This window comes from Episyrphus balteatus, chromosome 2 (assembly GCF_945859705.1).
Source record: "Episyrphus balteatus chromosome 2, idEpiBalt1.1, whole genome shotgun sequence".
NCBI classification, from domain to species: domain Eukaryota; kingdom Metazoa; phylum Arthropoda; class Insecta; order Diptera; family Syrphidae; genus Episyrphus; species Episyrphus balteatus.
The window spans coordinates 4,759,889-4,785,986 of record NC_079135.1 but is presented as its reverse complement, the minus strand read 5'-3'; the positions used below and the strand labels follow the sequence as shown (position 1 = coordinate 4,785,986).

General features: G+C 31.1%; 1 protein-coding gene across 13 annotated transcripts in view; it reads right to left on the bottom strand.

Moving 5' to 3' along the window:
• The window catches only part of LOC129908683 (protein alan shepard), a 487,297-nt gene extending 464,712 nt beyond the window's left edge, over window positions 1-22,585 (bottom strand). For 4 of the 13 annotated variants that reach the window (XM_055985367.1, XM_055985368.1, XM_055985363.1 and 1 more), the window contains exons 1-2: window positions 20,927-22,226; window positions 13,862-13,993 (exon numbers count right to left, since the gene is read on the bottom strand). In XM_055985367.1, the coding sequence (XP_055841342.1) occupies window positions 13,862-13,963 (102 nt within the window). In that variant the 5' untranslated portion in view covers window positions 13,964-13,993; window positions 20,927-22,226. The other 9 variants (XM_055985362.1, XM_055985364.1, XM_055985359.1 and 6 more) reach the window with 6 other exon arrangements.
• Between the last annotated feature and the right edge of the window lie 3,513 nt (window positions 22,586-26,098).

Here is a 26,098-nt window from a genome sequence, read left to right as displayed (position 1 = left end):
TTTTACAAAGCACAAGGAGTAATTTTTTTTAATTTATTTGTTTTTTTTTTTTGTATAAATTAAAGAAAATAAATTTTCAATTTCCGACCACGGACAAGATTATTTCGCTTGTCATTAACGGATACGAATTAAATTTAATAATTTTTTTTTTTTGTTTGAGATTTCCGTCTGTTAACACACTATAAGAGTCGTATAACGCTTCCGGTTTTGGTTAAATTTATTTAAAAATTTCGTTGTTTAACGAGATGGTCTTAAATATTTTTTTTAATTTTATTTTTTAGAAGAAGAAGCGAGCGAAACTTTATTTAGAGTGTCATCACCGTGTTAGATGTCTTTACGTTATGGTGCCTTTATGCCACTCCCTGTTAACAGCAAGATTCAATCTGTTTGGGTGCTCCTGATGATTCGGATGGAGCTGGTGCTGATTCAGCTGCTGGTTGGCTTTTAGAGTATAACTCGCGTGGTGGAGTTTTCTGTTGCTTCTATAACAAAAATTTTTACTCTCGCACAGACACCACATAGAGTTTTGTTGGTGGAAATTTATATATATATATTTCTGCGCGCTCTCAAGGTCTAAATAAAATAGATATACCTATAACATGATTTTCTTCTTCTTCTATGAATTTTTCCTTTGATTTTTCCCTACAAATGTATACGATTTAAGAGAGTAGGAAAAATTGAATGTGTCTATTTTCCGCCGACAATTTCAACAATCATTCTTGTTTTGTTGTTTGATTTGTTTTGGGATTTGGCAAGTGGCGCAGCTGATGCACAGGCAGAGGAAAATACACATCAGCCATTTGTGAAAATACAAGCCAAAGATTGTGTGTTAGGTTGATATAAGGGGGGTAAAGGGTGGTAAGTATCTATCTCTTGAAGTTTTATATCTCGTGGAGTAGTATATCTATCTTTTAAACAAATACCAGATGTTTTGATTGTCGGCTGATTTTTTAGTACGACAACAAAAAAAATAAACATTCAGGAGAGTATGGTGAAAATAAATCTTAGACATGCGCAAATAGATGCACACACCATACACTTGTATGAAAGAGCAGGTGTAAAGGAAAATGGCAACATTTTCATGTTGAAAGAGAATGAAAATGTGAGATGTGAAGTTCTCTTTAAAAGAAAAATCACTTTAAAAAGTGATGCCAAATTAGTTAAGAAAATATAATAACATCGAGGAAATTAAGAAAAGTTTTAATTAAAATAAGATACATTTTCAGTTATAAACAAAAGTTTAGAATTTGATTTATTAGATTGCCAGATTACTTTGAACGATTTAGATTTAAGATTCGATACAAAAAAACGTTTTTTTTTTTTTTTGTTTTTTAAATATAATTTGATGGAAATGATTGATAAAATACAGCAACATCAGGGGCGTACACTCCCTTGGGGCAAGCGGGGCGACGCACAATGGGACGAAATGGGGTTGAGCGTCTCAAAAATGGTTTTCACGAATTTCGCAATTTCAAAAATCTAATGATGGGGTTATTATATAGAAATAGAGCTCTTTGCGATACAGTATTTTTTTTCTACATAATATTTATTCTTGGTACTTAAAACAACCTTCAAACACCGCATTTTGTTATTTTATATTTTGCTTTTTTTGAAAAGAGACATTTTGAACTCAGATATTTCGTTAGTTTTTTAATAAACTTTATTAATGTTATATATTTTTGTAAAGCTTGTAATTTCTTCTCTCCAAAACTATAGGAATTTTTTGTATTAAATGGAACAATAAATTAAAAAAAAAAAATTGAGTGTGGTGAATTTTTTTCTCATTATTTCGTTTTCAACTAGAGTTTTCTATGTTGGCTCCGGCTGCCTCCGCTGAGTTAATGACTGTTTTGTATTCTATTTTTGTTGTAGATTAAGAAACAAAAATAAAAAATTTCCCATTTTCATCCTTTTTCGTTTTACAAGCGAAATTGAATAATGAGAGAATTTATTTTTTATTTATTTTGAGCTTTAAAAATCTATTACTTTTGCAATTTTGAGTTTAAAAAGTTAAAATTTGGCACAATAAAAGTTCATATTATTGGCTTTGTAAATAATTATAATTTTTTGTTAAAAATTAAAAAAAACGGTAAAATTAAGCTCACATGTATAACAGCCTTCTTGAAGAAGCTTATGGATGTATACGCACCAAATTCACTCGTTTTCATTCATTGACTTGATAGTTTTCATTTAGCAGACCAAACGGTAAACAAAATAAATGAAATCCTGATCCTAATTTCCAAAGTTATTCCGAGAAATAAAAAAATACTATAGAGCATTTTTCTTTAGTATTTTTCGTTAATGATTGCCACGAAATTTTTACGCAGTGTGGCAATCGTGGCTCTGTTAGATATTAGACCAATGTTCTTATAATTTTTAGTCGGTATTGTTTTTAATAGAATACTGAAGAATTCAAATTTTTGCATTGGATGTTTGGAAATGTTCTTAAGAAAAATCAATTCCATTAATTTCCCTATTATAATTTATTTATTTTTTTAAATAAAATACATTCTTATCTGTCCATTGAATAGACTAAAACATAAACTACGCAATAACCCATCTTTTGAAACAATTAAAAACCGTTATTAATGATACCTCACAATGCTTTATTCGAAGTGTTTTTTTTTTTTTTGAATTTTGAAATAACTTAGTCCATTTGTCAACAAATGACTGATAACGATAAACAAAAGTATTCGTTTGCTAATTTTTACAGACAAATTTTTTCCTTTAATTATGCGTTTTGCTCATTCAACAAAGTAATATTATTTTTAATAAATAAAAGTTTATTGTTGTTAACAGTATAATATGTTTACTTCGATAAGTACTGAGTTATGTACCTTTAGAATAAGACTATTATGATAACAGGAATTGATTAAAACACAATTTTATGTTTTGGAACGTAAATTTTATGAAAAAGGTTATATTTGATCTTGAGAGTTTCGAAGTAAGGAACTATGGCAAACCCTGTCGGACAATTTCTTTTTGTTTTCCATTGCTTAGAAAAAAGATTAAATTATATAGTACATTTTTTGTATGAAAAAAATATTTTTTTAACTTTAATATATTTATTGTGCTTTTAAAACAAACTAACCAGAACAATACTTAAGTACATCAGTTCCTAATATATTCAAGATAATATGTTCCAAATTTCATTCAATTATTCAAAGAAACAAAGAAGTTACAGATTTTTGAGACGATCAACCTCGTTTCGTCCCATAGTGCGACGCCCCGGGGCCCCCGACTGACCTCAGGGCCCCCACTGAAGACAATGCAGAGAAGGAAACTGTTAGCATAAATTGAGTTACGAAGTAACTGGGGGGGGGCCCTGCAGGGACCCCTTTTTTTTTCTTTACTTCATTACTTAAAAAAAAATTAAGTTAAAAAAAAATTGTTTTTTTTGCCACAACATAAATACATCAGGGCACAAACTAAAAACATTACGTTATTGGTGGCACTCCGAATATTACATCAGAACAGAGGCTTCAATACCTATTAATTCTTGGCTCCAAAAAAATTATATTATATTTTAGGGGCCTCTAAGCACTTATTTAAGCACTTATTATTTTTGAGGGGCCCCAAAAGAAATAAACTATGTTTGATGATGGAAAATCAAATGTGTACACATTACTTTAGAACAGAGACCCCAAGAACTATCAATTCTAAGCTAAAAAAATTTTATTTTAGGGGTCTCTTAGTATTTAATTTTAGTTTTTCAGGGGCCCCAAAATAAAAAAAATATGTCTAATGATGGAAACTCAAATATGTATTTATTACTTCAGAACAGAGGCCCCAAGAACTATCAATTCTAAGCTTCAAAAAATTTTATATTAGGGGCCGCTAAATATTTAATTTTGAGGGCCCCAAAATGAATTTTTCAGGGGCCCAACAATAAAAAAAAATTATGTTTGATGATGGAAAATCAAATATGTACAAGTACCTACATGTACATATTACTTCAGAACAGAGGCCCCAAGAACTATCAATTCTAAGCTAAAAAAAAAATTATTATAGGGGTCTCTAAATATATCATTTTAGGCAAAGTGCATTACGAACATATTAAAACATTAAAATAAACCTAAAAATATATAAGCCATACAAAAAAAATGTATGGCGTATACGTACTTTTTTTTGTATCTAAAGGGCCCCCAAATATGAAAGGGGCCCCAAAATTTAGACTAGCCCCGGGGCCCCGACGACTCAACGTACGCCACTGAGCAACATTACTTTTTTTAGTAAAAGATACTAGAAAGGTTTTGAATCTTGATTTTTTTATTTGGTTTAGAAGGATCTATAATAATTAAAGATTTTTACATTGTATGGCTTTTAAGTACAAAGTTAAATTATATTATCTGCACGGGTGGGACAATTGTGTAGTAAGTTCTTCTTTTGTTTACCAATTTTAAATACATAGCTGTATGAAAAGTACTTAAAGTTCATTTTCACACAAACATGAAATCGAAGTAAAAAATTAATCTTTATAAGAAACGAAAAAGAAATGGTTGGCTGTAAAGTCGGTTTACGGACGATAATTTTACGTGATAACGTCATACGAAAACAGCTTGTGTGTTTTTGAAAAAAAAATGATTCAAAAATTATTTTTTTTTTAACTTTCTTTCAATTACCTTTTTTTCTCATTATATTAATTTTTGTATATGAAAAGCTTTAAAAAAAATTATACTATTAAAAAGCTTATATACATATTTCTTCTAAGGAATAAAACTACATTTAAGTCTTTACGTTACATAAAAAGAATAAAAATGATTTATTGAACAATAATTTTTCATGAAAAACGCAGAAAATCAAACTTTTTTTTTTTTCTTCCATCACCCTTAAAGTCGTTTTTTTATATGACAAGCTTGAATAAATTTTATATCATATGAAAGGTTATTATTTCAGCTATAAATATTCACCTCAATCATGTCTTTACGATATCTACAAAAGGAGTTGGAATTTTTTGAATACAATCACTTTTCATCAAAAAACCAAAAAAAAAATGAAACTTTTTTTCTTCTATCACCCTATACTCCAGTCAAAGCGTCGGAAAAAAGGGCATGACCTTGCGCACAGAGGCACTGTCATTTTTTATTTCATGGATCGATAGGGATATATTTGAAAAGCTTCACCCCAATTTCTCACCATCTGATCATTCTTTTTTAGCGGAGTTATTCACAAAAATGCATTTTTTTTTTTGGGATATTTTACTTCTAAGCTAATATCTTTGCTCCAAATTATCGTAGACCAAGAAATAAACATACATTCTCTTCCTTATAATATTTTCTATAGTTGTATGTAATTTCATTGTATTGGAGTGAGTAAATACAAAATGGCAGCCATTTAAAGTCAAATTCTTGTTGTTAAAAAAAAAACACATTTTTGTCATTATTTCGAAAAAAGCTTATATCATGATTGACATTTTTCTAACCTATTTTGTATCCCTATTTATGTCCTGCATTTTACAGAAAAAATTAGCTCATTATCACCAAAGATGGCCGAGCAATTGATAAATGAACGCATGCAAAACCGGTGCGAAAACACCAAAAAATATCGTTTTTTGGAAATAACTCGGCTTCAGAGTGTCCTACGACAAAAAATAAAGCTTTTGATTGTTCGTTACAACATTTTCTATCGATTTTGTGCACATTATTTTTGTTGAAACAAATAAAAAATAAGTAATATTAAGTCAAAAAGGTTTTTTTGTTTAGCAAACTCTTGCCTTATTATTTTGTAAACGGTGCAAGTATTGGCTAACGAAATAAATTACTGTTGTAGTCCTTAAAATTATCTACAATTTAAAAAAAAAAATAGCTTATTGGCCTCAATCATACTTGTACGACGCGACGTCTTCCCTCAGGGGTGGTTAGTGAGTTAAACATCTCCACATTTGTTTTGTCATTTTAAATGTTTTTGGTATTTTAAAAAACTCTTCCTTTGGCGAGTCTTTTCATTTTATGATAATTTTTGTATTTATCCCATTTTGTCGAAAGAAGTATCAAAATTTGCGTATTAAAGAGTAGCTTTTAATAGGATCTTAATTTTTAATTTGAACATAACCTTAAGTGTTAAAAAAAATTCAAAAGTAAAAAAATACAAATTATATAAAAACACATAAATAAGTAAATAAAAAGAGTTACCTACTTTTATAACTTTTTAAATTGTATAAAGTTTAAAAGTAAACATTTTTTACTGAAGTTTATTATTTTTGTCAAAAATAAACTAATGATGAGGTCTTGTAGTATTTAGTGAGCACTTTCTGATGGCATTCTTACTTTTCTAAAACAAATTTAAGCCTTACTGAAAAAAAAAATAAATTGTGAGCTTTAAGTACTAAAATGTATGGAGAACAAAATTTAAAAATGAATTTTTTCGAAATGAGTTGGAATAGACTTGTGCTGTTCTTCGCCTGGACCCTTCATATCTCTACTTAAGTTTATCTGAAGTCAATTTTCACCTTTAAATCAATTTAAAAAAAAATAATTTAAATCACAAGACTTGTTACCGACAAAGAGTTTTTTAAATTTTTTAGCTTTAAAAAAACTCCCCAAATTATTAAAATCAATTTAAATTTTTAATTTTATTGCAAGAATAAAAAGACGAAGAAAAAAAAGGAAGAAAATTTAAAATGAAATAAAAAGAAAAAAGTAATAAAACAGAAGCAATTGTTAATCCATTTTATTTTTTTTTTTTTTTTTTTGAAAAAAAAAGTTAAAATAAAATGCGTCATCTTAATCCAGTTTTCCAGTTGAATCATGTCAATCAACACCCCAAAACGTATACTATCCATCAGCTACCACTCCAAGTCTTCGCATTACCTTCTTCACAAGGAATATATATCAACATTGATGCCAATAATTGGAACGAAAACGATGACGATGACGACGACGATTCTGACGATGACGACTTGGGCGCGTTAATTACACACAAAAGGGCTGATTCCGCTTGAAAAAAAGGAAGTAACCTATTCCGTGTCGTCGAACACAAGTTCACGGGTGCCGAGAGAGAGTCCATCTGTTGATTTAATTTGTGGGAAACTCATCATTACAGCGAATATGTGCTTGTCATTGGAAATCATTAAAATCCAACAAAAAAAATCGAGAAAAAATATTCCAAATAAATTGAAAATTAAATCACATCGTCGCGTGTCTGATAGCGCGGCCAGGATGAATATGAGAATTTAATATTCCTCCCGTGAGTATCCTTGTGTAATGTACAGAGGGGACTCGATTCGTACCTATATGAAGTGAATGAAAGGCGAGGATTTCACTTTTTTTTTGTACGAAAGCAATTAATTTAATTATAAAATAAAATTAAAGTTATTGCAAGAACACAATCCAAAATCGTATATTTTGTCCAAAATATAAATCGAATGGATACTATAACTACACGAAGTTGCCACTACAATTAGAGAGGATATTATTACTCTGGTCACGTTGCTATAAAGTTGCACATTAAAATGACACAACTGCCACGTTTGCATCTGCTGACTACTCGGGTTTGTTGTTGTAGTTGGGTGGTTGCTTGCTGTTGCTGGTTGTTTTCTGCTGGTGTTGTTGCAAAAACATAAGGACCAAATTGTACCAATGTGGAAACGTAGCGCCCATTGGTCAGTGAATCGTTTTTCTGTTTTTTTTTTTAATAATTTAACTTTACTTTTTTGGAACAGAAACGTGATGGTACTATTTTTGTTGTTATAGTTGTTGTTTTTGTTATAATTCTCCTGGTTCAGTTTACAAATTCTGAATTTAAAATGCAATACATTGGGAACACTGCTGAATTCAAGTTGAATGCAAAATATCTGAAAATTGCAACTTTTTTAATGCAAGGAAATGTGCATTAAATCCGAGCATTTTTCGTTTTTACCTACTTATGGGAGTCAGAGAATTATATTCTTTAATTTACATCGTTTAATTAACAGGATTTTTTTTTTTTGTTGTTGTTGTGAAAAATAATCAGTTCAATTTTTTTTCGAAGAAACGAACGAAAATACGTGTAAATTGTGGAAGACAAGAAAAACGGTTCGATTTTCCAAATTAGTGGGCAACTGAAAAAGTTGTTTAGAAATATTTTTATTTGCAATGCATATGAATGAATTTTATTCCTCTTTAATCCCCAGACAAATTCTAGAAATTAAACATAAGAAACGATTTCTTGCATTAAACTTATATACATAGAAAAAAAAAACAATTATTTCTCGATGAGAAATTGTCAAACAAATATTTTTTGTCATGAACTTTTTAAAAACAAAAACTTTTATGAAGAAATTGTACCTATTTTAGATTAGTCTTTGTTTTACACAATTCAGTTTGAGGGGTGTTGTTTTCAAAGGAGCGATAGTTTTTTTTTAACGCTGCACATAGGGGTATTTACCAATTTTACGCGGACAAAATTATTTTTCCGGTTTATCTTCATCAACAAGGTAAAAGCTTGTATTTAGTACTGGAATAAAGTGTTTCAAGTGTTGATTTCGATGAAAACATTTTTCTTCCTAAACCACTTTTTGATCAAACAAAAAAGTGTCAAGAATGGATACCTATGGTTTGTTAAAACGCTTATAAATGCAGTTCTATTAATGGTATCGCCAAGATAAAGGTCTTAAAATTTAGGAAAAATCATAAGGATTCAGGTTCTGTAATTCAAGAAGTTGAATCTTTGAAAAACTTAAAATATGGATGCTGAATACAAGGTAACCATTTTTCAAAACCTAAAACCTTTAAGAAGGGCAAATGCGTCGAAGTTGCACTTAGTTGCACTTATTTTTTACAGATTCAATTAGATAAGAGTTTAACCTTTAAAAAACATTAAATTTTATCACACAATAATGTGAAATTGTATAACTTATCTCCTAACCAACACAGAAATTTACTTTTTTTACGTTTAATTTATATTAAGATTCAACATATCACTTTTTTATTTATAAAGTAATACAACATTTAGATACAACATCTAGTAGACAGTTTCGTATCTCCTTATCAATATTCCATAAAAACTTTTTTTATAAATCCACTTAAAAAAAAGTACTTACTTAAGCACAGTCGCTAAATTACAAAAAAAAATTAATTTTATCTTTGGGCTGAAAACCTTGAACTCTAGACCGCTGCTTTTAGTCACCTGAAGTGATAATCAATTTTAAAACTATAAGAAAATGCTAAGCAAGTTATCTACTTTTAGTAGGATGTTGATTTTTTATATTTGGATCAGTTTAAAATTTCGTGTTTTGTCCGCCTAAATTGACTAAATACCCCTATGTGCGCTGTAGAACAACTTATGTTTTTCCACAATTTTCGAAATATACAACTGAACTTATTAACCTGAAGGAAAAGAACCGGTAGGACGACTATCACCGGTTTTAAGTGTGGAACAACCAACTAGGAAAATATTGGTCCTAGAACAGAGCCTTGAGGTAATCCAATATTACTATCAAGTTTTTGGTACCCAAGAGTTTATTTTTTATATCAAATTTATGAGCAGTGAAGCTTCAGAAGATTTTTCAGCTTTAAATTCGTATTGTTTTGGGCTTAAAAAAACTAAATCTTATCCTAATACATAGGTACATTATGTAAGTATGTAGGTAACAATTCTCAGTTTTGTAACTTTATTAAAAAATTTAAGAAAAAACTGTGAGTAGAATTGGTCACTTTTCTTGGTTGGTGGGAATGAGCCATTAAAACACCTAAATTAAATATGTATTAAAATATGTACTTCATTTAAGCAAACATTTTTAAGAAAATTATTTAAAATACTATTTTTTTTCTTAAATCTGAGTTATGCCATTTAAAATTTGTAAAATTCAAAATTGGTTCAAAATATAAGCTGTTTGAAATTAGACCCTTCTTTGAAACAGTTAAAACCAGCTTCAGAAAGAGTATCAAATGTTATTTTGGTAAAATATTTACAAAATAGTTAGGTAAGTAATTTCAGAAGGGTCAACAACATTCGAATTTGCATGAATCTTTGACTCGAGCATCAGATTTCACATTTTTATCAAATACATATGTATGTGATTCATTATTGTCAATTTCCATTATAAATCAATTTTTTCTTAAATAACCTTGAGCATTATTAAATCTTCTGACATAAAAATTTTCTTTCCACACGAGAACCTCAATGCTTATCACCTTACATTAAAGCTTTTTGCATCTTTACTTCAAAATATTTTTATGATTAATCCTTTTTAAAAGATCCGTAAACATCCGCGACTGTTAATTTGGAAGTCTGTTTTTTTTTATGGAATTAATTAATTTTGAGCTTTGAATAATGTGACAGTTCAAAATGTTAACAAGTTTATCAAAAGCTTAAGAAAGGTTAGCTTCACAATTTACTTCAAGCCAACTTTCTTAAACTAAAGTTAAATTCAGGATATCGAATTTAATGTTTTAAACGATACTTCTCTTGTTGTTTCGACTTCTTTCGTAACCATAAAGTCAAAAAAAAAAAAAAATAGAAATCTTTAAATGATCACAAATCTTTAACTCAGATATGGATCTAATTAGAAATACATATATGAGGAGCTCAGAACTAAAACGGCCTAACCCACATTTTCAAAAAAATCAAACTGAGTACACAGATCGAACCGCAATAAAACAATTTATAATATAAAAATACATCCCCATTAAATTACATTAAATAGAGTTAAAATTAGAGCCAAAAACTTTTGTCACTCTAGTGGACGCCATTTTGGCTTCGGCGACAAAATTGCCTAAATCATTTATAGCAAATGTAGTTTCGGAATAAAAAAAATATCAGACCTTAGCCCAAAAGTGTAGCCAACACTCCTAACTAAAAAAAATTACAAACTAAGTATTGAATAATATTTTTTTTATAACTTTTACAAGCCAACAAAAAAGAAACCCTGAAAATATGATTTTTTTTAAACTCGTTTTTCTCAAAACGAAATTTTGTGGGTTAGGCCGTTTTGGCGCTGAGCGCCTCATATCTTAGTCTTAGGACCAAGTCTATCAAAAATATTATCAATGCAGGTCTAAGTCATAGATGTTATTCGGGTTTATTGCTTTTTGTTTTACAAGTTGTTGGTAAAAATGTTTTAGTTAAGGATTCCATCGTTGTTTTGACAAACCAAAAAATTGAAAATCTTGCTTTTAGAGAAACTTTTTATTCATCAACATTTATTTTAACTTTAATTTCAATGAATTACAAATTTTGTAGGTGTTGCTGCTTAAAGGGCTAAGAGTTACTACCTCAGACCAATCAAAGTAATCTATAAAAAATCTGGTAAATCAAAGAATAGAAATATGTAACACCAAAAATGTGATTTTACATCCTCGAGATTTTCTATTTAGCAGGGCCAATAAAAGTTTATAAAATCTCTGGGTATTATTAACAAAGATCAAAAATATTTCACTATTTGGTCGGCAATGAGCAATTTTTCGAGTAAAAGTTAAACTTTAGCGATCACTGTGGCGTATGTGTAACATTTTTTTTGTTCCTATTGATATATAATTGAAATCCATTGACCTTTAAAAACTCATCAGCTATAACCAAGCTTTCAAAGTGCATATTGATGCTATTAGTCATTTCAAATATTACATAAATAATGGTTGGGTGCTTACATCTCAGAGCCTTCCAAAAGGGCGTTTACATTTTCTATCATGATGGAAAAATGTTTCAACGGAGCGAGTATTTAAGATATTTATTTCTTTTGACTTAAAAAAAAAAAAAAAAACAGCTTCAATTACTCCTTTCAAAAAATTTTAAAAGACCTTGAGGTGTTTACAAATTTACAAATCAAAAAAAATATGACACACTTCAAATTAGAAAAATCTATCCAATTAGTAAATTCAAAAAAAATTTCAAAAAAAGAAACAAAATCCTCCTTAAACCTAAAACTGAATAAAGTGCAACACCTATATATCAGAGCTGTTGTAACACTTCAGACAGTTCGTTATGTTATTTAACAAGTTGTTCGGTTATATAACAGCGTGCTTGTTTGCATTTTCCTCTCCAAACCAAAAAAAAAAAATATAAAACTTGTCTGTGCTGTAGCGCTTGAATAGCAGGTCCTTCTCTATCCACCAAACCAACAGTTTCTCATTTGAATTCACTTAATAATTAGCCCTTGTCATCATAACACCTCTCTGCAATTCAATCCTCAATAACATCGTCATAGTTATAGTCGTCGTCGGCGTTCAACGTAGAACGTCGAACCTTAACGTCGTCGTCGTGCAGCAGCAAATCGATAAAAAGGTACACACACAAAATCTCCTTAATTAGCCAAGCGACCGAAAAAAAGAATTCAAAAAAGTAAAAAAACAGAATCTCAACCTGTATCTCTCTCAAATTTCCATCCAAATGGCCACAAGTTAAATAAAATTCATCTGGTTATAGGGTGCAGTTGCAATGTGCAATGCAATGCAATGCATTCAACATAAAAAAAAGAAAAAAAATCAAAGGAACGAAAAAAAATCAAAGCTCGTTCCATCGAATTGCAGCAGTCACCTTTACCCACTTCAATCCACTTGCCTCTGTGTGTGGATGGTTGGTTGTTGGTTGTTGCTGTTCCTGCTTCTGGTAGTGCTGCTGCTAAGTGGATTAGTATTACAACATCCAAAATGACGACAGTGACGACTACGGCGACTTCTATACTGCGACTACAAGTATGACAACAACAACAACAAAAATTGAGCGTAAAGGCACAACCAACACCACCACTAATGACAATTTGCAATCCCAACACCCCAGCCACCCACCCACCCAGCACCTCGCTCTCTATTGCCATCGAATTAAACAGACAACCATAAAAAAAATACTATCTACGCCGGCCGGCATGCTAAAGCACCGCACCGAACTACAGCCTGGCATCATGACCCAACGCTGTAGGCATGCTCAAGCTCAGGCAGTCACAATTTTAGTATATTCCATCTCGCTCTGCCCACAAAGGTAACACAAGCGTAACAGTCACACTGATGTGGCTTCGTCTGGCTCTGGCTCTGGCCATTACCAGAAAAAGAGCACCACCACCATTCTACTATTTCTACTGATGCGCCACAATGACTTCGTGATTTTCGCTCTGCATGCTGCCGCCGCCATCAATACATCAGTTCGCGAATTCGCGAGAAAGCAAAAAAAAAAAGAAAAAAACCAAAACCGTCGTAAAATCTAACGGACACGAGAGTTTTATGGTTTTTCTTTTTTTTTTCGTGTACCCCAGGGGTACACTGAACACCAAAGACCGGCAAGCTTATATGCAACTTCAACATGCTGTTGGCTAAAAATAGAATCTTGCACTGCAGCACAGTTAAATTGTATTTGTGAGGAGCTGAACGAACGCGCTGCAACAGAAAAAAAAACCTGTATCGTATCTTTTCTGTAGGCGGCGGGCGGATCGTTCTTCATAGACCTGCTGTTTTAGCTGATATCTATGCTTCGGAGGAGCTGAGAGGCAGGGAGGAAACTGGGTACAGCTTTCAAGAAAACTTCCGGGAAGATGAAAATGGGAAACTCGTACGTTGTTGTCTCGTGATCGTGAGTTCGCAATAGATCACCAGCGTGCGTGCGTGCCAAAAATACATGCAACAAGTTAAGATATTCTCTCTTCTTCTAAAGACTCAAGACTTAGTGCAGCCACAAAAAATGGAAAGACAGACAGACAAAAAAAGCATTGCGTGCTTCAGAGGGCATCGAACTTTGATTTTAATTAAAAAAGTTCGTTGCACATTGTTGATTTTTGTTTGGTTTTGACTTTTGGCACACTTTGCAAGTTGCACATTTCAGTGAGGCTATATTGTGGGTGCTAGTTTGGTTAGAAAATCTGTGCCTTGCCTATTCTTCCCTTCCTACTGCATAATCTAAATAGTTTGAATTATTTTATTAAATCGTTTTTAAGAATTCTTATATTTTATTTACTTACGTTTGTAAAAGTTTGTGGCCTCGGAAGTTGAGCCGGTGGCCGCATGCCTGCTAGACCTCCTACTTGCGGCTGAGGAGCTGGACTATAACGTGGCTGATGCATTCTTATCGTGTTTGTAACTTTCTAGTCAATCTGAAATAAAAAAAGAAAAGGTTTTAATTGGATTTTATGAATTGCAACAACTTGTTGAAAGGAAAGCTTTAAAAGTCTACAAATTTTTCAAGTCTCCTCTCTCTAGACGAAAGTTGTTATCGAATTCCAACGAAAACAAATATTTGTCTTATCGATTGAGTGAAAATTGTTTTGTTAAATTGTTAGATTTCATCAAGCTTTGAAGACTTTCAACATTCTTCCAACTTTGATATAGAAAACCCCACAACCAAATCAACTTATTGTCAAATAGGTACCCGATAGAAGAATTACTCAACCAAAATAATTAAATTGTGGTAGAGATTATATATTATATATACGCGCCTACTACCTTTGAGCTTACCTTTTGAGTAAAGTAAACACTATCAACCTACCCCCCTCAAACATTTAATACCACCATTAAAAACCTTCAAATTGACAGTGTAAACAACACCTAATTGAAATTTTGCTCCTACTTGCAAAAAAGCAAAAAAAAACCCAACCATGATTATAGGTATGAAATACGCATGACCGAAATAAATGAAGGTAGCAATAATAAAGCAAGTGGAAGTTATTATTATTTACAGGCACTAGGGTTTTCACTTTATTAATGGGTATAGGTGTGGAAAAGGGGTTTTAACTTAAATCAAGGCTCAAAGGCTAATGGTTTATCGAGAAATTAATATTTTGGATAATGTGAAAAAAGTTTCCAGCAAAGTGGTTATTATTACTAGAACGGAGAAGAATACCTACACAATACCATTAATCATCTAAAATATTTTATTTGTTAAAAAAAGAGTCAAATATACTTCGAAATACGTTAAGTAAAATTCGTAATTAAATTGTGTAGGTATTTCTATGACCTAGAGTATTCTTCATAAGAATCTTATACAAGGCATCAACATTTTTTTTAGTAGGTAGGTATAAAAATGCAAATCACATTATATACCTACGTTATTCAATACATGATCTTCTGTTTCAAAAAACCTGAAACGTTTCAGTATTTAAAAATAGAATCAACTCACTCTCAGTCGAACTTCGTCTTAGTTAAAATTTTCTATGAATCTTTTTTTGAAAATCCAGTGCGCATTGGCTTGAAATAATAGTGAAACATTTTGCTTACCTTTTCTTATTTTAATGAGACATTTTCTTTCTATGCGCTCTATAGATTTGAGTTAATTCCGTATAAGTCCTAAAATGCAAGAACTGATGTTGTTATAAATTTACACTCTAGCATTTTTAATTAGTCAAAATTGCGCCGTTATAAAAATATAACAAAACGCTTTATAAATCATTTCCCTTATATTTTTATTTCTGTTATCTTCTTTTGTTACTCAAAAAAAAAAAACCTTCTTTTTTCAAAAATTTCCACTTCGATTCGATATCCCGTGAAAATTTGACTTGGCGGGAGTGTACTATATCTTTAATTACTTGACAGTATTAGCTTAACCATTAAAAGAGCCGTTTTTCAGTTTTTTTTTTTTTTAAATTGGTAAGGTTCCACTATCGCAGGTGCAGCAAATTTGTTTCTTATTTAAAGTTTATTTAAAATATACTTTAAAACTATTCTTCTGACGACTTGATTGTTGCATTCCAGACTTTGGAATGAATTCAAGGAAAACAAGCAATAATTTCATTAACCCTTAACTATAGTGGTGGGTCCAGGGGACCCACATCTACTTTTAAAAAGTTAATAAAAACCGTTGAAAATGAATTTTCTCTTTTTTTCTTTTTTTTCTTTACTTCTTCTAAAATTGTTATCTTTTAATGCTTAAAAAAAAAAATTATAAAAAAATTCAATTTTGTATTTTATTTTATCATTTCAAAACACCACAAATTTTCACCACTATAGTTAAGGGTTAAAATGTTGTCTTGTTTTTTTATAAATAAAATTCAATTGCATTAAAACGTTACATCTGCGATAGTTGAATTACCCATTGGCAGGTTTTATTAGTAAGCATTTTACTTCAAAAGACATAACCGAAGCGTGAAACTCTAAGGCACCCTAATACAGAAAAGGTTTTTTATCTCAATATCTGGTACGAAGTCGAACTAAATTTTAGCTCCTATATAAATTATCGAAAAATCAGCTAAATATTTTCGATTATTTGTATGAGAGCTAAAATTTAGCTTAACCCTCTGTAGGCACACCTCTTTTTTGCGAATTTGGTTTATACTTTTTCATGTCGCTGGAACTTTTTTCGGTCTCACTATTTTATAGAGAATCATATATGAAATTAATGTAGAATTTTCCGAGGAATTCGAATATTGTATTTGCAATTCCAAAAAAATGTATTTTCACCCTTATAAAGAAACTTTTTTGTGAACACTCTTTATTTTTGTCCTGCCAAATTCGCACCCGTGTGCCGACAGAGGGTTAATATGCGTACTAGGCTTAACTGGCTAAATACAATGGTGTAGCTGTGGCTGCAGCTTGTAGAACTGTACTGAGGGAAAACCCCACAAAAGTTGGTGGCAGCTGAGCAAAAAGTTGAGAATTCTTCAACTTGCGGTACAAGCTAGAGCCACAGCTACACCATTGTATTCAGGGGGTAACGAAATAAAAAAAATTCGTGTTTTAATTCATATTCAGATTCGAATATGAATCAAGAACAAGATAGTGAACAGCCAAAAATTGTAAAACGAATCCAAATGATTGTCAAGTCATATTTCAAAAACTGGATCTGCAAGGTTAAAAGTGAGGATATACCGTAAACCTCTTTTATAGTAATTTTTCCATCCTTGCGAACCACCAACATATTTCAAATACTACCTACTATAAAAATAGTGAACTATGAAAGTCTCCATATAGTAAACTCGTCCGCTTTTTTTATTTCTTGTTTTACTGAAGTGGTATTTATGTAATCAAGAAAATGCTGTCCTACTGAGACCCCTGTTATCACCAAAGATACTGCTTTTCATTAATTTGTGGTTGGTATATTTTCTATGAACTATAGAGATTCAACTTTTGTGTTTGATATTCGTTCAAAGTTTCATGGAAAAATCGCGATTTGAAATTTGACCTAAAATTGAAATGTTGAGTAAAATAATTCATTTTATCAAAAAACAAAACCGACTTCTATGGATCGAAACTTATATTGATGGTTTTCTTTTGGATTCTGTCGTCAGAACTGAACGAAATTGAAATGGGACCACACTGGAGGCATCAGCTTTCGAATACAAAAAGGAATTATCAAAATAAGTTCACTCAGTCCAAAGTTATGATTGAATATTATTTGTGTTTTTATATGGCATAATATAATTTACAGTCAAATACAACCTTCTGGTGAGAAAAATCATTAAATTTCTCCAAAAACAAGGGCTTTGATACTTTTAAAGTTTATAATTACAACGCTTATAACGAAAAATCGGGTATTCCGAACAAATTCTTAAGTTCTGATAGAGGTTCATTCAAATAGTTGCTATTGGTAATAACGAAAAAGCGGATTTAACGAACAAATTTCCAGGTTGTTATAACGGGTATTTTTGATTTCTTTTGCAGATTCAGAATACTAAAATTGTATAAAAAAAACATAATTCAAAATTATAAGAAAGTTGCAAACAAACAGTATGACCTACCTAAGATAGCAACATAGTTTTATGATTGTAGTTAACATTTGCATTTTAACTTAAAATCCCAAATTTCTAGAGTTAGATACAAAAATGACGTTTTTACATGTTATACCTACGTAGGAACTAGGAACCTATTATCTACATATATTATGGCGTCGCTATCATTTTAAATAATTATGAATAATTAATTACCTACCAAAGGTTAACACCGATAAAGTACCTACCTACATACATTTGATGTTTTAAAAAACAAGCTAGACACTTAGGTTTTAACCTCTAAAATTAATAAATATTCAAAAAGGAATAACCAAATTTATCTAATTTTGTTTCCTATAAGAAATTACTATACCTATTACTACCTACCTATGTAATGTATTCAAAATATACGAAATTTATTATAGTACAGGTAAAATAGGCATTTAAAAAAAAAATTGTTATGCGCATTAAACTTTGCAAAAAGTTTGCTTTTGGGATAAGAACCAAGTACAAAAAAAGTTGGGTGGAAGGGTGTTTTTTTCGCGGACAAGAGGGAGGGGGTAAAGGTCAAAAATATACCTACTGAAAAAAATTGTTTGTCGAATATCATCATATGACACATGTTTTCAAGGTATTTTTTAATGCTGAATCTAATGACATAAAAATAAAGTCAATACGATTGCTCTAAGAAAAGTTATTGCCGATTAAAAACAAGAATTCTTGTTTTTTTACTTCAACAAGTAAAATATAACCGAAACCCATGTGAAAAACATGCTACAGTGATAAAATTCGGGATGAAGATTTTAGATAAAGCAGGGACAAAGGATTCATAAAGTTCTTAAAATTATTTTTGGTGAAAGGGTGTTTTTTTTGAAGGTGAGGAAGGTATCATAACAGCTGACTTAAATTTTATTAATTTTTCAAACTTGGTATAAATGTTTTGGATAATATAAGAATTAAGAATCTATAAAGTGTACAAAATTATCTTAAGAAGTGAAAGGGTGTTTTTTTTTTAAGAAATGATGAAATTCGGAATTAGTACCACAAAAACAAGGAAAAAATTGTAATACCAATGAAAATTGGTAAAAATGTTTCATTTATAACAAAAACCAAGAACCCGAACAGTCTATACAAATATTTTAGGTTAAAGGGTGTTTTTTTGGGAAATAGGGAAAATTCCGCGATAAGTCCGATAAAATCAATGGTATAAATGGAACCCTTACGAAATTCATTAAATATGTTCTCTTTCCCATGGGAACTACGAATAATGCCAGTCTATAAATTTTTTTATGTGAAAGGGTGTTTTTTTGAGTGAAAACAAAAAAGATGGGTCACCCTAATGAAATTTGGCAAAAACATTGATTTTGGGATAGCAAGCAAGAATAAAGAGTTTTCATAAAAAAAAATTTTGTGAAAGGGTGTTTTTTTCGAAGATACAGTAAAATCTGCAATTGGTCCCAAAAAGCCAATGATTCATTTTATTTATGGTTTTGATGACAAATTAAACGTTTATACTTAAGTTCTTAGACGTTTCACACGAATCATTGGCTTTTTGGGACCAATTGCAGATTTTACTGTCTCTTTGAAAAAAACACCCTTTCACCTAAATTTTTTTTATGAAAACTCTTTATTTTTGCTTTCTATCCCAAAATCAATGTTTTTAAGAAATTTTATTAGGGTGACCCATCTTTTTATTTTTCACTCAAAAAAACACCCTTTCACATAAAAAAAAATTTATAAACTGGATTGGATTGTTTTTTTTTTAATATCTTTTAAACGTAGGGTGGACAAACGACGATTTTTGGTATACGTGTAGAACTCGAGGTGGACAAACGACAGAAATTTAAAATTTGAAAAAAGTCAAATTTTGGAGATTTTATGGGACTTTGAAATTTTCAGTACAAATTTTGTTTTTTGAATATCTTTTAAACGTAGGGTGGACAAACGACGATTTTTGGTATACGTATAGAACTCGAGGTGGACAAACGACAGAAATTTGAAATTTTGAAAAAAGTCAATTTTTGGAGATTTTATGGGACTTTGAAATTTTCTCGAGGTGGACAAACGATTGCCGTTTGAATTTTTTAAAAAAAGTAATTTTTGAGGATTTTGAAATTTTCACTCTGGTGTATGCGTAATATTTTTTTTCGATTTCTCAGTACAAAATTTGTTTTTTGAATATCTTCTAAACGTAGGGTGGACAAACGACGATTTTTGGCATACGTGTAGAACTCGTGGTGGACAAACGACAGAAATTTAAAATTTTGAAAAAAGTCAAATTTTGGAGATTTTATGGGACTTTGAAATTTTCAGTACAAATTTTGTTTTTTGAATATCTTTTAAACGTAGGGTGGACAAACGACGATTTTTGGCATACGTGTAGAACTCGAGGTGGACAAACGACAGCAGTTTGAATTTTTGATGAAAATTGATTTTTGGGGATTTTAGGGGAGTTTTAATTTTTCAGTGCAAATTTTGTTTTTTAAATTGCTCCTAAACGGGGGGTGGAAAAACGATAATATTTGGTATGTATATAGAACTCGAGGTGGACAAACGATTGCAGTTGGTTTTATACGCCTATCTCAAAATTTGACCGTTTTAGACGATTTTTCATTTTTCAGACTTCCTATAAAAAAAAAGCATTTGCTCTAAAATTTTTTTGAAGGGTGGACAAACGAAAATTTTGGGTGGACAAACATGGACAAACGGTGGACAAACGAATTAGACAAATTTGGTTCAAAAATTTTGAGGTCGCAGTTCTGGCTTACTACCTATATTACTCTCGAGCTTATTAAGTCAATTCTTAATTTGTAGGAATTATCATTCAATGCGCGTGACTGATAGTTAAAAAAAAGCTCATCTTTATTAACTACCTACCTACGTAATGTATTCAAAATATACCTACGAAATTTATTAATAAATCGTGCAAATGCATAACTTAACTTCGTACCTAACTCCCAGTAATCAATGCAATTTTGTTCCTAAAATTAGCTTGTCCCTCTCCCAACAACAATACAATAGACAGGAGACAGCCTCTGCTATCCCAATTTGCAAACAAAAATAAATTCAAAATACAAATAAAAAATAAAAACAAAATTCTAATAGGAATGAATGATCAATCTGAGTATTCGAGTTGGTGTGCGGGAGGAAGTAGAAAAAAAGAAAACAGACAGAAAAAACAACAAAAAAACAAAACTGAAAGTGACAATCAGCAGCAACGGCGGCCATCGATAATTCTCCAATCGCCAAGATACCGTTTTGTTATAGACCTTCACAACAAAACACTCATCTACCCAACTAAAATAACTCAATTAGGTATCAACAAAAATATTTTATAGAAAAAAGATTGTTTATTTTTGGAATTGCAATTTATTTAAATATACTCACCACTTAATTATTACAAAAATGTAAATTTCAATCGAAAAAAAAAACTAATTCGCTTTTTGGTTATTTTCTTTTGTTATTATTTTTGTGTTGAAATGCCGGGCAAAAATTTAAGAGCACACAATAAAAAAAAACAACAAACTCTAATTTGACAGATATTCGCTGAGATTCTGCATAAAATTCAAAATGTCTTCTTGTGTATGAGAGCGAAAAAGAGAAAAACCAACACACAATACACAGATAGAAATTATGATGGCAGCCGCTTGTTTTTGTTTTCTCTTTTTTTGTCCAATTGGAATAATAAATTCACCACAATTAATTTTCAAATCGAATTTAAAAGTTCACAAGCAAACAATTTATAATTTTTTTTGTTTGAATTTACAAACAAAAATCAAATCGAATACAATAGCACACTTGAATATGTGTGAGTTGATTTACTTTTTGCAGAATTGTTCAAATGTGTGGGGGTGGTGAGCACTTTTTTGTTTGTTTTGTTTAAAGAGCAAGTGCAAGGGGAGAAAAAATTTTACACGAGAGTAAAGAGAGAGAAAATGCATTCAATTGAAGGCACTTGAATCAGTCTATTTTCACCAATTTCGGTTTTTTCTTAATTTTTTAATTTACGAATTTCACTTTATTCTGGAGGATTTGTTGAACAAATTCTTAGTGGCACATAAAGAAAAGTGATTATTTTAATGATTTCTAGGTTTGTTTGTTTAGAAATTGTCGCAGAAAGCACACGAATGGCACAAGAACGACAGCGAAAACTTTGCACAGACTTTACGCAATTGGCAATCTGCAAATACAACACACAATGAAGAAGACAGAAAAAAAACAACAATTTGCAAGAGAGAGAATTCACCATACACGGCAAATGTCAGTTTCAATAAATGACAGCAAAGGCGGCTGCAAAAATATTCAACACATACACATACGCAATGATGACCAAAAAACACGACGAAAACACACGTTGATGAAGAAATACTACTATACACACTCTCGCGTAATTACACTCGTACACAATTTGTATGAATGCAAAAAAAAATGCAGTTGGAAAACAAAATTATTGTTATTTTCGAAGGTTTTTCTCGGAGATTAAAAAACCAAACAAATGTTCAAGGACTATTTTCTCATACTTTGTATTTAATTCAAGGATTTCAAAGAAACTTTGAAAGGATTTTTCAAATTAATTTCCAGAGAATTTTTTTGATAAAAAAAATGCAATTCATTCACAGAATTTAATTGCCTTTTGCTTTTTTCTGAGAGAAACAACGATGAGTGGTGAGATGAAAAATATACAACAAATTGGGATTTTCACCTTTTCTCACTGGGGGAGGTTTTTTTCTGGGTTTTTTTTTTTTTGTTTTTTTTTTCAGAATTTTTTTTTTTGCAAAACTAGGACCAAATTTTTACGCAAATTGGATAAAAATTGATTAATTTCACTTTTTTGTATTCTTTTTATTGTTACGTGTTGCACTTTGGTGGATTATTGTTGCGTCGAACGGTGGTGGTGGAAAAGCAAACAAATTAAGTTATACAATTTGTATTATTTCTTTTTTATTCAATTTGTATTGGGATGAAAGAAAAAATAAAAGTGTATTATTTTCAATTAATTTGTAAAGTCGGCAACGACGGCGACAGCGACTACACAAATTTGTTATATGATGAATGAATATACGAAAAAGAACGATATTGCATGAAAGTGGTGAGATATACACAAATACATGTGAATGAAACTGAGCGAAATTTGTATATAAATAGGCTTTTTGTAAGGTGGTGTGTGAAAATGAAGAACGAAAGTGGATAATTTTTCGGCCGGGTGGGTTAATTTAGGGCGAATTAGGGCTGAATAAAATGGTTCGAAAAGGAATAAGCTTGTGTGGTGAGAAATGGTAAAGTTCCTGGATGAGTGTTGCTGAGGAGGTGATTTTCGTTTTAATAGAATATTGTTAAAAAATTGATAGAAAGCTGAGGTTTTCATGTAACTTTTTTTAACGTGAAAATAAAGGTATAACAACAACGGCTACTTTTTGCAAAATGTAGAAATACAAAATTTTGTGTTTGCAAGAAAATACAAAAATTGTTTTTTTTTAAACCAAAAAGAAAGCTTGTGCATGAATCAGTTTCAAAATTTGCGGTCGGAAAAACTGTCTTAAAATGAGTTTGAAAATTTTAAGATTGTAGTTATTAGGTACTACCTCAAAAATTATCAAACTAGGGGAGAGTACGATAACTTAGTCGCCGAAAATTGATAACCGTTTTTAGAGGGGTTTATTATGATAATGTTTACTATGGAAGGAGGGTCTTTCTCCCCCTGTTTAGGAGAGGGCAGATATATAGTTTTCCATAGAAACTCAATTTTACTTTTGTAATGGTCTTTGACATTCTGAACTTGAATCTAGCATTAAAATGCGACTATAGTGCCAAGTATTTGAGATATCGAATATTCCAACCACCCATATGCTGCTAATATATATATTTTTTTAAAATTATTTTCAGTGGTCTATACAAGCCAATTCAATTTCAATGAAGTTTTTAAGCAATTACTATATAGCTTTAGTATAAATTGAAAATAAAGTTCTGAAAATGGGCAACGTTAGGCACTAAATATTTAGGTAATTTCTCGGTCTCTGATTGGCTGTCAAAAAAAATCTTTCCAATTTAGGTAATTTTATTGGAAAGCTAACTGGAAAGTTAAGCAAGAAAATTTTCCCTAAAAATTTAGGAAAGTTTTTCTTGTCAACATGACAGCAGATTGTTTTTAATTAAAGAATTAATTTAGCAAAATTGAATTTATCTGTGTGAAAAACGAGTGAAAAGTGCATTATCGGTTATAATTAATATTATTTATTCATTAAAGTTAACTTAAATTTGGTGTCTTCCCCATGCGATCGGTAAAATACTTAAGTAAATTTCGAAATTTGACAAAAGCATCATATCCAAACTAATTTAGGCAATTTACTCAAATTTCCGCTCAGAAAATGACGTTGCCTAAATATCTAGCCCCTAATATTTCCTGAACGTGCCCAATATAAAATTTTGGAATTAAAAAAAAAAATTGAAGTAGGAAATTTATGAAAATATTTATTTATTTTGCTAAAAAATTCCAGCTTTCAACTTTTTTTTCCAAAAAATTTTTTCTTCCAAAATAATTTGTATACAGGGCCCCCACCAGGGGCGTATACAGGTTTGCTTCTTGGGGGGGAGGGGGGGTGTCATGCCAAATTTTTTTTCAAAAGTTTTGATAGCAGGCATAAACTTGAAAATGTGCTTTTTGAATTATTACAAACATTAAAATTTGCCCGTTTTTCATTTCGAATAGAAAAGTTCCGAATGTAGTTCTAAAAATAACCAAATAAAAATGGTATAAGATTCGTTTATGTTTAGCGTTAAGCCTTAAAGCCTTAAACGCTGCTGATGTGAAACGAAATTGTTCGTCGGTCTCCACGAGGACAACGAAATGCTTGCGAAACATAAATAAAAAGAAAAGAAAACACGTATCGCAGAAGGACATGCAATGACAAAATGAACAACAACAAAACTCAAATGTCATTTTTCCACACACAATTAATGACCCCGGCAATTGTTTGTGTGCGAAAAAGAACTGGAGACTTTTCAATTTCGTTGTGCCATTTCGTTGTTTCATTTTTGTATGGGATTTTTCGTTTTGCATCAGCAGCGTACTAGGCTTTAGTTTTGACGATTTAAGGCTATCTTCTCCTAAACATAAACTGTACTGTACGAGTACTTCGATTGAATAATTTGCCTTAAAACAACTGTTAATTGTTTTGAATATTAAAATTAAATTTTTTACTTAATAACAGTGGTAACTTTTGAATTGAAAATCTGCCTAACCTCAGGTAAACGAATCGCAAAGTTTTGTAAAAAAAATTGCATTTGAAAATATAATTTTTTTTTTCAATCGTCAGTTAGACAATCAGAAGAATGAATGTCTATATAAAAAAAACTCTTATTCCTAGGAATAAGCTCTAACTGAGGTGTATCTGACTATTAAAAAAAATTAGCCCTAAGTGATATTCAATTATAATATTTAATTTGCCTTAGAAAAGGTTGCTTACATTCGTACCTATAATCAGTTTGCCATTGATGATTAGCAAATCGATTGTTGTTTCAAAAAATGTAACAGAGTTAGCTAATCTAGTACAAAATACTGTTATTTTCTGTAAGAAAACATTGCAGAAAACTAAAAAGATTTGAGAAATAATATCCTTTTTTAAAATTTTTCCGATGACAAATGTCATCAACAGAATTGACCTCCACACAGCAAGGAGGCCACAGAAAGCTTTCCTATTTAATACATATTTTATTCAATTCATCATATAATCATGAAAAAAAAATAAAAGATTGCTTTTTAGATATACTTGCTTCTTTTATTTGCTGGTAAGCAGTGACTTACCCTTAAGAGATGATTTTTGTGTACCTACTCATGACCCCGTGACCCCCCCCCCCCCCCTTGTATACGCCGTTGGCCCCCACAGGGCTAGCTACGCCACTGGATATTTTATTATCAAAAAAATGCTTCGAAAAGAAGGTACAATGGGCTGTACCAAAATGTAAATGGTCAATAGCTTTTCAATGAGGAGTCAAATTAAGGGAATCTGAAAAAAGTATTGAAAAAAGGTTTATTCGACTACTGGCACCGCTGGCATACCTATTTAGAAAAATTCACAGAAGAGTTTTCTGGTGTTATCAATGAAAAAATAGATTAATTTAGTGTTAATACAATGCTGTGTCACTTTATTGTATCCGACTCTCAATGTTTAAAAAAAAATAGGAGAAAGTTGAATGTTTCATAAATTAAATTATCAACAAGCTTAGTTACATAAAACAACGTGACAAAACGCTTCCAAAACGCGTCCAAAACGACTCCTAGCCTAACGACTCCTAACCTAACGACTCCTAAACGCATCCAAAACGCGTCCTAAACGCGTCCAAAATGCGTCCAAAACGCATCCAAACGCGTCCAAAACGCGTCCGAAACGCTTCCAAAACGAGTCCGAAACGCGTCCATAACGCATCCGAAATGCGTCTAAAACACGTCCTAAACGCGTCCGAAACGCATCCAAAACTCGTCCTAAACGCGTATAAAACGCATCCAAAACGCGTCCTAAACGCTTCCAAAACGCGTCCAAAACGCGTTCAAAACGCGTCCAA